The 17,791-nt window shown below is 40.6% G+C and overlaps 1 protein-coding gene across 1 annotated transcript; it reads left to right on the forward strand.

Moving 5' to 3' along the window:
- Window positions 1–617: 617 nt before the first annotated feature.
- Window positions 618–5,358, forward strand: LOC117966450 (gastrokine-2-like). Its single transcript, XM_059008776.1, has 4 exons — window positions 618–775; window positions 1,033–1,143; window positions 4,090–4,228; window positions 5,134–5,358. The coding sequence occupies exons 1-4, from the start codon at window positions 686–688 to the stop codon at window positions 5,298–5,300; spliced, it is 507 nt and encodes a 168-aa protein (XP_058864759.1). The 5' UTR covers window positions 618–685; the 3' UTR covers window positions 5,301–5,358.
- Window positions 5,359–17,791: the final 12,433 nt, after the last annotated feature.

Genomic DNA, 17,791 nt, shown 5'->3' on the forward strand with positions numbered 1-17,791 from the left:
TAATATGGAATAAACAATGGTGGAAGCCAATTAATTTTCTCAGTTTCAAGTTATTTCAGAGAAAATTGTGCATTTTATTGTACACTAGCAGATGAACTGATCATGTGTTGATGTTATTTTGGGAAAACAATAAAATATTATTAAAAACAAAATATTGAAAATAATACAGCCTAAAGTAACCTAAAGTAACAGACAGACAGAAATTTGAGGTTCTATTATAAATAAGCATTTATATTTTATAGAAAGATAGATAGATAAAACTCCAACCCTAACCTGACATATATATATATATATATATATATATATATATATATATAAAATGTCATAGCCCAGCTTAAAAAAAAGTATTTATTTTACAAGCTAGCGTTGGCATTGTGACTTTACCCTCCACTAAAATGTTTTCATCTTGTATTGTGCGTGTGTGTGTATAAATATAAGCAGTGCTTGTGTACTGCAGTGTTTGCTTATAATGCACCATGTGTTTTAAATCGATTTTTATTTTTGTATTTCTTAAATTTCTTATACTCAATAATACAGTCCCCCTCTCACCTCTCCCTTTTCTCCTCTCTCTCCCTCCTCCACCCCCTCTCCACCTCCTGTCCCCTCTCTCTCCCCCCTCTCCCCTCTCTGTTTTCAGGCAGTGTCCGTCTCTAAGACTCGGAAGGACGGGGGTCTGTCTCGCTACATGCTGCTCATCAACAAGGAGGAGCAGCTGGCGACAGAGCATGTGTGGGCCGGGCGAGACTCAGCCACTGTCCTCTTCGACTACAAGAACGTGAGTGCCGGGGAGAGGGGGAGAGAGGGGAACTAGATAGATAGAGAGAGGAGAAGAGATGAAGGCAGGGAGAGAAGTTGGGAGGGGAGGAATACAGGAAAAGGGAGAGATGAATGGTGTTCTAATAGGAGGAGTTGAATGGGGTGGAGAGGGGAGAGAAGAGGTGCTAAGGGGAGGGGAAGAGGGGAGGGTGTTTTGAAGCCCCCTGGGTTGGATCTACTTTGCGTGACGCTGGGTGGATGTGCGCTTTGTTTCAGGGGATCATTGCGTACAGGGTATTCGACGGCCGGGCATGTTATGCAGCCAAAATGAACCGGAACACCTTCCCTGCCCTGGATAAACTCAGAGAGACTCTGGACAACGAGAAGGTGAGACTCACTGCAGCCAGAGCAAAACACAGCAAGCAAAACACAGCACACACAACACAGTGAGCAAAACACAGCACACAACACAGCACACAAAACACAACACAGCGAACAAAACACAGCACACACAACACAGCACACACAACACTGTGAGCAAAACACAGCACACAAAACACAGCACACAAAACACAACACAGCGAACAAAACACAGCACACAACACAGTGAGCAAAACACAGCACACACAACACAACACACAAAACACTGCGAGCAAAACACAACACACACAACACAGCACACACAACACTGTGAGCAAAACACAGCACACAAAACACAGCACACACAACACTGTGAGCAAAACACAGCACACACAACACAGCACACACAACACTGTGAGCAAAACACAGCACACAAAACACAGCACACAAAACACTGCGAGCAAAACACAACACACACAACACAGCACACACAACACTGTGAGCAAAACACAGCACACACAACACAGCACACACAACACAGCGCACACAACACTGTGAGCAAAACACAACACTGTGAGCAAAACACAGCACACACAACACAACACAGCGAGCAAAACACAGCACACACAACACAACACAGCAAGCAAAACACAGCACACAACACAGCGCACACAACACAGCGCACACAACACAGCGCACACAACACAACACAGCGAGCAAAACACAGCAGGCAAAACACAGCACACACAACACAGCGCACACAACACAGCACACACAACACAGCACACACAACACAGCACACAAAACACTGTGAGCAAAACACAACACAGCAAGCAAAACACAGCGCACACAACACAACACAGCGAGCAAAACACAGCACACACAATACAGCACACACAACACTGTGAGCAAAACACAACACACAAAACACAGCACACACAACACTGAGCAAAACACAACACACAAAACACAGCACACACAACACTGTGAGCAACACACAACACACACAACACTGTGAGCAAAACACAGCACACACAACACTGTGAGCAAAACACAGCACACAAAACACAGCACACACAACACTGTGAGCAAAACACAACACACAAAACACAGCAAGCAAAACACAGCACACACAACACAACACAGCGCACACAACACAGCGCACACAACACAGCACACACAACACAGCGCACACAACACAGCACACACAACACAGCGAGCAAAACACAGCACACACAACACAGCACACACAACACAGCACACAAAACACAGCACACAACACAGCACACACAACACAGCGAGCAAAACACAACACACAAAACACAGCAAGCAAAACACAGCACACACAACACAACACAGCGCACACAACACAGCGCACACAACACAGCGCACACAACACAGCACACACAACACAGCGCACACAACACAGCACACACAACACAGCGAGCAAAACACAACACACACAACACAGCACACACAACACAGCGAGCAAAACACAGCACACAAAACACAGCACACACAACACAGCACACAAAACACAGCACACAACACAGCACACAAAACACAGCACACACAACACAGCACACAAAACACAGCACACAACACAGCACACACAACACTGTGAGCAAAACACAACACACACAACACTGTGAGCAAAACACAGCACACACAACACAACACAGCGAGCAAAACACAGCACACACAACACAACACAGCAAGCAAAACACAGCACACAACACAGCGCACACAACACAGCGCACACAACACAGCGCACACAACACAACACAGCGAGCAAAACACAGCAGGCAAAACACAGCACACACAACACAGCGCACACAACACAACACACACAACACAGCGAGCAAAACACAACACAGCGAACAAAACACAGCACACAAAACACAGCACACACACACGACATACAAAACACAGCACACACACAACACACACATAACACAGCACAAAACAAAATCAATGCAAAATGAGCCATTAATGAGCAAAAAGCACGACTGGGACAGCCTAGGATCCGATACACATGGAAAAAACAAGAATGTGGCAATAGCCAAGTTCATTTCTGCAAATGTACTCTATGGCAGTTCCATGAAAGTAAAATGAACCATGCCTGATATTATGCATATTGTATATGATAGTGTGGCCGAGCAGCTGTTGAGTGGCGTGTGACTGGTGACGTCACGGAACAGGAAGTAAACGGAAACCAAACAATGGATGGCAATGATGAAGCTGAACACAACGGCGCTCAGCGTTTTATTAAATAATAAAACAAAACAAAAGATTTAAACAAACAACAAACAAAAAGGCACACGGGCCAAACAAATAAACAAATAAGGTTTAGCAGTTGTTTTTATGTATCGTTTTCTCTCTCCGCTCTCACTCCTAATACACTCTCCGCTGAGGGCAGAGAGCTGCAGGTTTATATACAGTGACCATCTCCTGATTAGCAACAATTAATCAATGAATTAACTCGGGAGATGGTCACCGTCTGCACGAGTTTAATAAGGATGCGTCACTGTCAGCTAGCTAAATAAATAACTAGCTGATCAGCCACGCATCCTCATGAGGTTTTTAAACTATAAAAACAATAACAAATACGCGGTGCTTTTATCTGCGCCGCAAACAATAATACAAATCATAAAAACACAGTGTACATATAAATATAGGGGCGGGACACAGATAGTAACAGAGAATTTCAAGACAGCAAACAGCTCGCTATCCAAGGAGCATCCGGATCCAACAGGATACTCATCAATCACTAGAAATACTTCATGTTTCAACAAATGCAATACATGCATACAGATTTACAGGTGCATCAAATGCAGTGTGAACAGAAAGTGCAGCAGTGTCTCTAAAGCGTGTCTCTCAGACTGTGACAGGATAGCTACACATTGCAACAGCAAATTCTGCTGTTTACTCCACCCCTCCCAATGATATTCCTGATGCCATTCTCTCTCTCAGAATCACAAGCAGAGCCCCCCTCCCCCAGGCAAGAAGTACAACGTGAACCCCGTCCCGATGAAGGATCAGGGGAAGCTGGGGGCCCCCGTGCAGGCGCTGTGCCAGGGACTTCCGGCCTACTGGGCACAGGAGCAGATCGGTGAGGCCCAGACGGGATCACAGGGGGGGCCAAAGCTGGCTCTTCCACTCCTGGTCTTTGTTCCAACCCTGTTCTAAATTGTTTAATTGAACCAACTAAACCTCCATCCAGACCCTGAAGTAGTTCCTTATCTAATTCTACCTTTTAAACCCTGGCGTGGAATGGCCCTCCAGGACCGGGATTGGACCCCTCTGCTGTATGAGTTAATACAGTTAATCAGCCCTGTCTCATATCAGTTAATATGTCCAGTCGACCCTGTCTCTCAAGGTATAATGAAACACTGTTTTCAGTTGTCAGTCTACTGATACAACAGAAAACTCAAACTGGACTGTTTTGAAATGTGGCTTTTGATCTTCCAAGAGTGACTTTGTGATTTATATTCATATTCAGTAAAGAGAGGCAGTCAGAACAAGGCTTAAAAATGCTTTTAAGAGGCATATGGGTCAATTAATCAGCCTATACTGTGATGAGCCGCAGCTGAATTGTATTAGAGTATTTTACACATTATATTAGAGTATCTTACAGCTGGAATACATTGAAGCATTTCACAGCACCCGGGAATGGATTGCATCAACCACCTTTCTTGGTTTTCCTGGGATCACCCCTGTAATAAATGGTTTGTTCACGCCAGGGGGGATTCCCCAGTGCTGTAAAATGCTCTAAAAAAACTTAAATATAAAACATGCAATGGTGCTATATTTAGTAATACTGAAATAATCTAAATTAAACAACAAGCGTTTTGACTGTGAAGCCATTGATGAAAAAGACTTCTAGTGGAAAACGCTTATTATTGAATGTACTGGCTGATCAAATCGACCCCTAAGTGAAGAGACTCCTGAGGATCACAGTATTGCTGCTCTCACGAGCACGGCTTTATTGCTTTGTTTGCTCTGTGTGTGTTTCAGGTGAGATGTTCTTCATCGACGCCGGTGCCTGCCTCCGGGTTGATCTGCTCATCTTCGGCGTGTCTCTCTGCGGGCATGTCGACATGGGCTCTGACATCGCCCCTGACATCGCCCCTGACATCGCCCCTGACATCGCCCCTGACATCGTCCCTCTGCCTCTCATATAGATCTGCAGTTCTGTATCTAAACAAAGTAGAAAGCCAATAAAAAGTAGTTTGCATTCAACATCTGATTTATTGTATATTATTTCATTAAGTTGTTGTTCTTTCTTTTTAATTACCGGTGTGGAACATCATCAGAATGTGGTACGCAAACCCGTTTATCGTCAGAAGATTGTACACTGTCAATGCTACAAAGGACCACTCCACAAATCACTAGAAACAAGACCAGATGTAGTTCACCCACAAAATCATATATGTTTACAATTTTAGATGACCCGACTTTAAATAAACCAATTTGTTGCTCATCAGTTACAGGCCCATTTCATAAAAGATTATGTAATTTCCGGCCAGTAAAATAAATTACCGGGCAGTATTTAAAGCGTGATTTATAAAACTACAGGCTGGTTATTTTATTGTCCAGTAATGGTTTTTGTTGTGATTTTCCATCATGGACAGTTACCCAGATATTTTATGTAACCAATCGTCAGAGGTATACAAATGAGCCGTGTCCGCTACTTAACACGTCAATGGCATACACAGTCTATGGCAAGCCATCAGGGTCATAATGTATAGACACAACTCGTGTAACGGGGGGGCGAAGGCAACTGAGCCAACCCAGCATAGGAGCATGGGCAGCTGCAGTGGGGCTGTACTGTGCTCAAGCCAAGCCACGCCGTGCCGTGAAGGAATCCGACTACGCCAGCTCTATAGAGAAAGAGCAACTCAAATTTAACGTTTCCCCATTTTGTACTGTACAATTTTAAGAACTTTTGAATATATTTCTTTCCATACATTTACAATACTAAGTGCAAGGTATTTTACAATAACATTTGAGTTGTGACCCTTTTGTTGCAACAGAATACATTTTCATAAGTCCTTGAACATGCTTTGATTCTCAAAAGCGCTTAAAAAAATAATAATTAAAAAAACTCCAGTACTCTGGGGCCCACTGTAGTTCACCACCCTCCCAAAGCAGACTTTTATCTATTTGTTTTGGAGATGCTCACAAGAGCAAATTTGCCAAACTAAACTATATTTAAATAACAGATTTTTTTATTTTTTGTAAGAGCAGGTCATCATAGCTTCACAGTAGCCAAATACATATTCCTCCAAGAAGTGCCCACACAGTCTGCGAGGGATGTACAGGGTGATTAGAAAGTAATTTTGTACAATACCTTCAGTGCTTATAAAGAAAGAGGTGATGGGGGGCAAGCAATGACAATAATACCGTTCTTAAGAACTGCACATTCAAAATCATAACATGTTTATTTGAGAGAGTATCGCACGTACTAGTGTTAGATTTTATAATCACGTATTCTACTCCATATACAAAGTAGTAGTGTGTGCAGAAAAATAAATTAAAGGCAACTGCAGGACAAAAAAAAAAAAATCAATATGCCTGTATACAAAGGCAGGCAACCCGTAGGGCAGAGGGGCAGTGCCAGCTCCTCTTTGATTTGCTTGTCCACTCTTTTGCTCTGTGTATATGCACTGTTATTCTATGTTCTGTTATGGTTTGGCATTGAAACGGTTTAAAATGAAAAAAGTGGAAAGGCATTCAGATGACTCCAGAAGGCCAACATTGATAAAAAAAATAATAATAATAAAAAAGAAAAACGATACACTGCACCCTACACAAGCATTGGTTTGACCCAGGGGTGAAATTCTACCGGTACTCACCGGTACTACTTGTTTTGATGCCGGTACTCGGTACCGGTTCTTATTTAATCTGCTCATCATCCAACGCGGATGCATTCCATCCACTCACGCAGTCCACTATAGCGCAACGTTTCACAAATGCGCTTTCATTCAGCCGCTTGCATTCTGTTTCCTCATATGTTTCTGTTAGCTGCTATTGGCCACAATTACCGTCAATATCATCACTGCATGTTGATTGGTCGAGCTTTCATTCTGATCAGATTTCATTTTGGCATGAGTCACAAATCTCCGCCCATTTGGCTTTGTGTCAGTGCTCATTTGTTGATCAACGAGAGAAGACTTTAGCAGTGCAACATGAAAACAGCGATATGGAGAACTAATCATTATTATGAAGTAAAAGTGATGTTCTTTAGTGTGGCGGAGAAACTATCTGAAATATTCGAAACGAACACTGCTGCACATGAATTTGAAGGCAAAAATCCAAGTCAGTGTTCAACCATAGTTGATAAATATTAGAAATAATTATCATAACGCGTTTTGCCTTCCACCGATTTACCACGTTGCCAAAATTTGCGTGACATTTTCTAAAATGGCAAGTGATGTGTGGGACAGTAGAGATTAAAATAAAACAACTGGATCAAACCGCAGCTTCAGGTTTGGTAAGCGAGTCAGAATAACGATACAGATGGAAGTGTGCTTCAAACTTTTCAAACACGGGCCCAACTTGCAAGGTACACGTTAAGCATAGTGATCAACGTTTTGTTTGGTCCTAGTATTTTCTGAGGACTGTAACAAAATGAAAACCAAAACGGTGAGGTGTTTTTTCTTTGTACAATGACCCCTTTTCTAAAACAAGAGTTAAATGTGAGTTTTTACTTGCGTGCACATCTAAATAAAGGCAGAAGTAACCCACAGTAAAGATATTTCTGAATGAAAATGTGTCTTTTGCCAGTTTGTTTCTTGTGCAGAATCCATAATACCAGGGACAGAATAAAAATAAAAAGTCTACTTTTATACTGTTTCTGCCTGGAATAGATCATGGTAATTAACCTACACAGAAACACAACAGAGAAGCACACAGAACATATTATTGTAAGATAAGTAATAAGTACAAAATAAATAAAAGAAACAGGGATATATGTTCTAATCCAAGGCTATTATTGAAGCATGGCCAGGTCCTGTTGTAGATGTGTACCCAGGGTCTGGAAACTATGGGGATGATTTCAGAGAATACTATGGAGATTAAAGTGGCCAAATACATCATTAGTAGTAGTAGTGCCTGTTACACAATACATTTCAGGGGTAATTTAGCCCCTATTGTGCATTGTGTGACTTATTTTTTTCATAGCACAGCTGTTTTTTTATACAATTTTTTTCATTCAATTTTTTAGATCATCCCAAACAAAACTCCTCTACAGCAGTTACTGCACAGTGTAATTTGTCTCAATGCTTGTCATTTATGGTTTAAGTGTTATACGGGCAGCAGTGTGGAGTAGTGGTTAGGGCTCTGGACTCTTGACCAGAGGGTTGTGGGTTCAATCCCCAGTGGAGAACACTGCTGTTGTACCCTTGAGCAAGGTACTTTACCTAGATTGCTCCAGTAAAAACCCAACTGTATAAATGGGTAATTGTATGTAAAAATAATGTGATATCTGTATAATGTGAAATACTGTATAATGTGAAATCTTGTAACAATTGTAAGTCGCCCTGGCTAAGGGCGTCTGCTAAGAAATAAATTAATAATAATTATTATTATATTACAGCACATGACTGTGTGATACATGCAGAGGATACAATGCTTTCAGTATTTTCAGCTTCTTTGTTTATGGTGAATTGGTTATAATTGATCAGTTATTTATTTCTTTGTCACAAGGCTGGCTGAGTGGTGACGTCAGAACCAGGAAATGAACAAGACAGACAGGACGCATGAAATGGTAAATAAAAGGTCTGAACAAAACACAACACAGGACACGGCCCTTGAGGCCAAAATAAACAGACAAACAAAATGAACAAACACTAACACACAGGGACGAACACTAAACAAACACGTACTGTGCTGGTCCACCAGGACCACGTAGCAATTGCTCACTATTATTATTTTTCTCCTCACTCTCTCCCGTTCCTTCTCCCTGAACACACAACCCCAAGTGAATGAAACGTGCATCTATATATACAATTGTGATGGGATTTAATTTTCCCTCTGCTGGTGGAGATGGGGACAGCAGGCATTTTCCCTCTGCTGGTGGAGATGGGGACAGCAGGCATTCTTCCTCTAGCCCAGTGAGGGTGCAGGTAGGCGTGGCTCCTCCTACTTGGAATTCAACCTGCTGGGGCAGTCCCATATCGGCAGCCAAGTAGTTGATCACCACGGCTGCCGGATTCACAAAGGGCACTGGGGAGTAGTGCTGTTCCCAGCGTTCCCAATGTTCCCCATCTCTGGCCCACAGCAGGTCAACAACCTTCGGGCGGTCCTCCCAGTTTCACTCCGGGTCCGACATCCAGTCCAGCATCTCCTCAGAGGATGGAAAGGGCTCTGTCTCCTCCCTCCTGGGCTGTGGATGCTCTGGGACCTCTCTCCATTCCTGCTTCTCATCATAGCGGAAAGGACAGTCTGCAAACGGATGCTTCTGTTCGCAGAGCGGGCACACCAGCGATGGCTGGTCATAACGCCCTGGGTTCCTGGCCTTCAGGCGGACTTCCTCGGTGTCCTTCACCTCCTCCTGCTGTTGCTGAGGTTGCTGCTGCAGCTTCTTGTGGCCCTTCCCATTCTTTTTTTTTCCCCCCAAAAGAACGGGAAAGAAGAAAAAAAAAAACTTTTTTTTTTTCACACGAAAACCCCTCTCCTGGTCTGACACTTGGAGGCGCTGTTATCCCACGCAGGACACCATATGTCACAAGGCTGGCTGAGTGGTGACGTCAGAACCAGGAAATGAACAAGACAGACAGGATGGATGAAATGGTAAATGCTCTTGCTTGCGCTGGTTTATTGTAAATAAAAGGTTTGAACAAAACACAACACAGGACACGGCACTTGAGGCCAAAATAAATAGACAAACAAAACGAACAAACACTAACAAACAGGGACGAACACTAAACAAACACGTACCATGCTGGTCCTCCAGCACCACGTGCATTTATTATGTTTCTCCTCACTCTCCCCTGTTCCTTCTCCCTGAACACACAACCCCGAGTGAATGAAACGTGCATCTATATATACAATTGTGCTGGGATTTAATTACCAATTAATTAATCACCTGAATCCCAGCATGTGAACTAATCTGTGAAAACCCCGTGTTCACATATTAAAGTACTTTAAATGCATGTGAAGTGAAGTGCAATCCCGTGCCTAAATACAATTAACATTTTAAATAACTCGTGCTGCACACACCCATTTATATCCCGTGCAGCCATCTCTATACACCAACATTAACACACCACACGCAACATACAACACAGAAATGCACACGGGGGTGGGACACATTGCCACAGACTTATTTTGTGTTTATAAATGTATCGTGTACCAATATGTATACATTTTTGAAGTATTCATTCATTGGTACTCAAATTGTCTCTGTTTTTAAAATGTTTATATGCACATGCCTTCCTGATAAAGAACTGGAACCAGCGGAAAAGCACATGTTGTCACAGCTGTGATATTTCGCTTGCAGTTGTGGAAAAGGATCCTCTCCTGTTAGCACACGTTTCCTTTGCAGCACAGCTACGGTTATTTTTCTCATAATATTATGTTTAAAACGTTCATTTGAATGACAGCACCGCACAGTTACATTAAAATATAAGTAACTGATAAATGGCAGAAAAATCGCCAATGCTTATTTGTTACTGTATTCCCTCAGTTTGCAAATACCTGCACAATTCATTCAAATGCAATAACATCTCAAATCTGTTTCTCATACAGCACACCTTACCATATATCAAGCTTCTTTTAAACTAAAATAAATAGAAAGAAATAGATTGAAATAAATAGATGGAAAAATCCTGCCTGTTACACTACTCGGTTTCATAGTAAAATTGGATTAGAAAATGCAACATATTCCTTGCAATTTATTTGGTTATAACTTCTTGAACAAACTAACAATTTCGTTTGACACTAACATGTATTTTCAGTATACAGCTATGGTCAAAAGTTTTGCTTCATCTAGAATTTTACCATTGAGACAATTATATAGATGAACATAATTTATATATTTTATTTAACATCATGTCATCATAGAAACTATAAAGTCATATCCAACAGTCTACCAGAAGACATAATAGTAGTACAGTATTTCATGTTAGACTTCAAAATGTCACATTGTTAAATTTGTCAGTATATGGACAACTACAAAGTGGTATGTAACAATGTTAAAGTAACATTATTCAGCATGTTTCATTTGACTTTATGAAACAAAATGAGTTCATTCTATAGTCTGCAAAACATTTGGGCATAACTGTAAATAATAAACACGCGTACGTGTTGGGGGGTTCTAATAAAATATAATTGACTTTAAAATGACCTGAGCAGCCTCTATCGATAGATGGAATGCCTACTAGCTTTCGGTGCACGGCTGGGGGGTATAGAACTACTGCAGGAACGAAAAATACAATCGACCAACGAAAAATAAAACTCGCCAACATCAGAATCCTATGCACACGCAATAATAAGGATATTGGATAAGGGCGTCTGCTAAGAAATAAATAACAACAATAATAATAATAATAATAATAATAATAATAATAATAATAATAATAATAATAATAATAATAATAATAATACGGGCCCAGCCTTGTTCCTAGCAGCTCGACTCTTCAGTACAGCTTACTTCTTCAAAAAGGTGAATAATTGTGCTCCTGTTAAATCGATACCTGCTACGAATCCCATCATAATACAGAGCAAGTCGCAGCTCAACTCTGCGGGGTCTTCATGTCCAGTCCACACAAGCACGCCGAAGCCGGGCATTTTCTCAGAGCAAGTACGCTACACACGTGATTTATGTTTTCCAACCTGTTCAGATGAGTTAACAATGCAATTCAGTGTATGCGTTGCAAATAACAAACTACTTAAATTATTTAATTACTGGAGAATTAAACACAGACGGTTTTTATTATTATTACTATTGGCTTTAAATATATTTTTCTAAACGAAGAAATTATTCTAGGAAATGATACCGTTAGACGCATCTCGTTCTCCGCCTGGTCTAAGGCACGTGTTAATTATGATGCGGCACAATACAGATTTATGAAACAGATTAATAAATAATATGCTAATGAGAAAATTGGTCTCTATTGGCACGTTATTCTTCAGTTTTGTGACGGTAAACAGTGTTTATGCATCACCCATGAAATACTGTCATGTTAAACACTGTTACTGGCACGATAAAGGAGACGGTAAGTTTTATGAATATGGGCCAAAGTCACATATATTTGCTGAATTGTGAAAAAAATGATATTAAAAAGAACTGTATGGGCCAAATTCATTACATCATACCCCTTTCAGATGAATATAATATTAGTGGGTACACACTGTATAGGAAAGACAGGCAGGACAGAAGAGGCGGAGGGGTAGCGCTATACATAAGAAATAGCCTTGAAGCCCAGGTGTTAAATCAGGACAAAGAAAACAATGCAGAATCAATATGGGTCAGAATAATGGACAAAAATTCAAAGGGCATAATAATAGGAGCATGCTATAGACCGCCAAATTTAGACGCTGAGCAAAATAATCTGTTATACAATGACATTCGAAATGCGTGTAGCAAAGGAGAAGCCATACTAATGGGGGATTTCAACTTCCCCCCATATAAAATGGGAGAACCAGGTGGGGAGCACGACGGATGAAATTGAAATGGTGGAAATGACACATGACTGCTTCCTAACGCAATTTGTCAAGGCACTGACTAGAGGGGAGGCATGCCTTGATTTAGTCTTTTCAAATAATGAAGACAGAATAACTAAAACAGAGGTCAGAGAGCCATTGGCAAACTCACACCACAACATGGTCTCATTTGAAGTATTTTTTAAAACCCCAAAAGTAATGACTAAAGCTAAGGTTTGCAATTTTAGAAAAGCAAACTATGAAGGTATGAAACAGAGACTGACAGAAATAGATTGGAGTAAAATAGAGAAAACATCCACAGAAAAAGGATGGCTGTTTTTTAAAAATGTAGTACTACAGGCACAAAACAATTACATCCAAAAAGTAGACAAATCTAAATCTAAAACAAAATGGTTTAATAGATCAATTAAAAAAAATATTCAAAGAAAAAAGGCACTTTACAGAGCGTTTAAAAAGGACCAAAAACAAAGCACACAGAAAGAGTACTTGGAACTGCAAACACAAGTCAAAAAGGAAGTTAGAAAGGCCAAGAGAGAGATAGAAATCAATATTGCTAAGGGGGCTAAAACCAATTCCAAAATGTTTTTCCAATATTATAACAGCAAGAGAACATTCAAAGAGGAGGTTAAATGTCTAAGAGACACAAATGGCAAAATCATAGATGAAGAAAAAAAAATAGCAAATATATTAAATGATTACTTTTCACAGGTTTTTACAAAGGAGGACACGGACAACATGCCCCACATGTCGACCTGTTCCTATCCAATTTTAAATACCTTTAGCATAACAGAGGCAGAAGTGTTAAAGGGACTAGGAGCTCTTAGAATAAACAAATCCCCTGGGCCGGATGAGATTCTCCCAATAGTACTCAAAGAAATGAAAGAAGTTATTTACAAACCGCTAACCAAAATCATGCAACAGTCTTTTGAGACAGGGGTTGTACCGACAGACTGGAGAATTGCAAATGTAATACCGATCCACAAAAAGACCAATAAGCCTGACTTCTATTATATGTAAACTTATGGAAAATATAATAAGATCTAAAATGGAAAATTACCTATATGGTAACAATATCCAGTCAGCATGGTTTTAGGAAATGGAGATCGTGTCTAACTAACCTGCTTGACATTTAATAGAGAAAAGTGTAAAGTATTTAATGCAGGCAATACAAATGTGCATTATAAATAGCATATGGGAGATACTGAAATTGAAGAAGGGTACTATGAAAAAGACCTAGGAGTTTATGTTGACTCAGAAAATGTCTTCATCTAGACAATGTGGGGAAGCTATAAAAAAGGCCAACAAGATGCTTGGATATATTGTGAGAAGTGTTGAATTTCAATCAAGGGAAGTAATGTTAAAACTTTACAATGCATTAGTAAGACCTCACCTAGAATATTGTGTTCAGTTCTGGTCACCCCGTTACAAAAAGGATATTGCTTCTCTAGAAAGAGTGCAAAGAAGAGCAACCAGAATTATCCCGGGTTTAAAAGGCATGTCGTATGCAGACAGGCTAAAACAATTGAATCTATTCAGTGTTGAATAAAGAAGACTATGCGGTGATCTGATTCAAACATTCAAAATCCTAAAAGGTATAGACAATGTCAACCCAGGGGACTTTTTTGACATGAAAAATTAAACAAGGACCAGGGGTCACAAATGAAGATTAGATAAAGGGGCATTCAGAACAGAAAATAGGAGGCACTTTTTTACACAGAGAATTGTGAGGGACTGGAACCAACTCCCCAGTAATGTTGTTGAAGCTGACACCCTGGGATCCTTCAAGAAGCTGCTTGATGAGATTCTGGGATCAATAAGCTACTAACAACCAAACGAGCAAGATGGGCTGAATGGCCTCCTCTCGTTTGTAAACTTTCTTGTTCTTATAAATGACACATTACAGAATCTGTGTCAGAGCTGCTTGTTTTTAATGGGGGCAAAACACAGTTATAGATATTTAATTTACTTGTACACAAATGATACAAATAACAAAATGGTGAAAACTGGGACTGCTTTTGGGGAAGATCTGCATATTATATGAAAGTCTGGACTTGAATAAACAAAGGGCAAGCAGGCTTGCAGCAATGCATTGAAAACAACTTAACCAGTACTTTAAACTAGAAATGGGGGAACAGAGGATTTTAAAAAACGTTTTACCAAATATAATAGAAGTTATAGAATCAAATCACTCCCGTTGCTCTGTGGTCGTTAAGAAAACTCAAGGGGCTTGCTTAAATCATCTAATATGTATCCCCGTTTCATCAGTTCATACCCCTGACGAACCAATCAGTTTATGTATAGCATTATTTAATACCAGATCTTTATCCAATAAAGCTCCACTAATTAATGAGTTCATTAAAGATCATAAACTTGATTTTTTATTCTTAACAGAAACCTGGCTACATGCTGATGAAAGTGTGGCACTGATAGAGGCACCTCCCCCAAACTATACATAGTTTCAGAAGCACCCTGTGGGGCTGAGTAAGGGACAGGCTTCCATTCACCACTATAATGTGACACAAAATATAACTGACAGCTATTCCTCTTTTGAATCATTACTACTAACCTTAACTTTAAAAAGTCAATCACCAGTGATTACTGTAGTTATTTACTGTCCACCCAAATCCAGCCTACCTATTATCACATAATTGATTATCAGTAAAAAGGTCTAATTAAGCAAATGATCAGTTCAATTCAGGGTCTAGTTGAGTAATTGAGAGCTCAGTTGGACTGAAAACCAGCAGCCATGGGGGGTCTCCAGGACCAGGATTGGGAAACCCTGCTCTAGATGATATTCAGCATGTTAAAGGACCTCACAATCGTGGCCATACTTTAGACCTAGTCATCACTCGTGGCTCAGCTGTTCACAACCTGTCAGTGTTAGATCTAACCATCTCCGATCATCTTGCTATCCTTTTTGAGACCAATCTACTGCTACCCACCCAAACTGCTCTGCTGTGTACTGTTAAACGGGTAATACAACTGTAATTCTTCAGCTGTACCAGAGCTGTCTCATATGCTAAGATTAATACCGCCTGCTGCTACAAACTCTCAGTCAACTGATGAGGTACAGTGCCTTGCGAAAGTATTCGGCCCCCTTGAACTTTGCGACCTTTTGCCACATTTCAGGCTTCAAACATAAAGATATGAAACTGTAATTTTTTGTGAAGAATCAACAACAAGTGGGACACAATCATGAAGTGGAACGAAATTTATTGGATATTTCAAACTTTTTTAACAAATAAAAAACTGAAAAATTGGGCGTGCAAAATTATTCAGCCCCCTTAAGTTAATACTTTGTAGCGCCACCTTTTGCTGCGATTACAGCTGTAAGTCGCTTGGGGTATGTCTCTATCAGTTTTGCACATCGAGAGACTGAAATTTTTGCCCATTCCTCCTTGCAAAACAGCTCGAGCTCAGTGAGGTTGGATGGAGAGCATTTGTGAACAGCAGTTTTCAGTTCTTTCCACAGATTCTCGATTGGATTCAGGTCTGGACTTTGACTTGGCCATTCTAACACCTGGATATGTTTATTTGTGAACCATTCCATTGTAGATTTTGCTTTATGTTTTGGATCATTGTCTTGTTGGAAGACAAATCTCCGTCCCAGTCTCAGGTCTTTTGCAGACTCCATCAGGTTTTCTTCCAGAATGGTCCTGTATTTGGCTCCATCCATCTTCCCATCAATTTTAACCATCTTCCCTGTCCCTGCTGAAGAAAAGCAGGCCCAAACCATGATGCTGCCACCACCATGTTTGACAGTGGGGATGGTGTGTTCAGGGTGATGAGCTGTGTTGCTTTTACGCCAAACATAACGTTTTGCATTGTTGCCAAAAAGTTCGATTTTGGTTTCATCTGACCAGAGCACCTTCTTCCACATGTTTGGTGTGTCTCCCAGGTGGCTTGTGGCAAACTGTAAATGACACTTTTTATGGATATCTTTAAGAAATGGCTTTCTTCTTGCCACTCTTCCATAAAGGCCAGATTTGTGCAGTATACGACTGATTGTTGTCCTATGGACAGAGTCTCCCACCTCAGCTGTAGATCTCTGCAGTTCATCCAGAGTGATCATGGGCCTCTTGGCTGCATCTCTGATCAGTCTTCTCCTTGTATGAGCTGAAAGTTTAGAGGGACGGCCAGGTCTTGGTAGATTTGCAGTGGTCTGATACTCCTTCCATTTCAATATTATCGCTTGCACAGTGCTCCTTGGGATGTTTAAAGCTTGGGAAATCTTTTTGTATCCAAATCCGGCTTTAAACTTCTCCACAACAGTATCTCGGACCTGCCTGGTGTGTTCCTTGTTCTTCATGATGCACTCTGCGCTTTAAACGGACCTCTGAGACTATCACAGTGCAGGTGCATTTATACGGAGACTTGATTACACACAGGTGGATTCTATTTATCATCATTAGTCATTTAGGTCAACATTGGATCATTCAGAGATCCTCACTGAACTTCTGGAGAGAGTTTGCTGCACTGAAAGTAAAGGGGCTGAATAATTTTGCACGCCCAATTTTTCAGTTTTTTATTTGTTAAAAAAGTTTGAAATATCCAATAAATTTCGTTCCACTTCATGATTGTGTCCCACTTGTTGTTGATTCTTCACAAAAAATTACAGTTTCATATCTTTATGTTTGAAGCCTGAAATGTGGCAAAAGGTCGCAAAGTTCAAGGGGGCCGAATACTTTCGCAAGGCACTGTAGCAGACACTTATAATAACCTTCTGTCCAGGGTCTTTGACAAAGTGGTCCCAGTTAAAACTAGAAAAATCTCCCTAAAGCAGTGGTGGGCAATTCCGGTCCTGGAGGGCAGGTGATGAAATAACACATTGCATGTCCACGATGAAATAACACATTGCATGCTCACTATGAAATAACACATTGCATGCTCACTATGAAATAACAAACTGCACGCTCACTATGAAATAACACATTGCATGCTCACTATGAAATAACAAACTGCACGCTCACTATGAAATAACACATTGCATGCTCACTATGAAATA

Source organism: Acipenser ruthenus, chromosome 37 (genome assembly GCF_902713425.1).
Source record: "Acipenser ruthenus chromosome 37, fAciRut3.2 maternal haplotype, whole genome shotgun sequence".
NCBI classification, from domain to species: domain Eukaryota; kingdom Metazoa; phylum Chordata; class Actinopteri; order Acipenseriformes; family Acipenseridae; genus Acipenser; species Acipenser ruthenus.

Excerpts from the sequence above, each read along its gene's own strand:
- LOC117966450 (XM_059008776.1), top strand. The coding sequence starts at position 686 with ATGCTGCTCATCAACAAGGAGGAGCAGCTGGCGACAGAGCATGTGTGG. Across the intron at positions 1,144-4,089 it reads AGACTCTGGACAACGAGAAG|AATCACAAGCAGAGCCCCCC; the intron begins GTGAGACTCACT and ends TCTCTCTCTCAG. Across the intron at positions 4,229-5,133 it reads CTGGGCACAGGAGCAGATCG|GTGAGATGTTCTTCATCGAC; the intron begins GTGAGGCCCAGA and ends TGTGTGTTTCAG.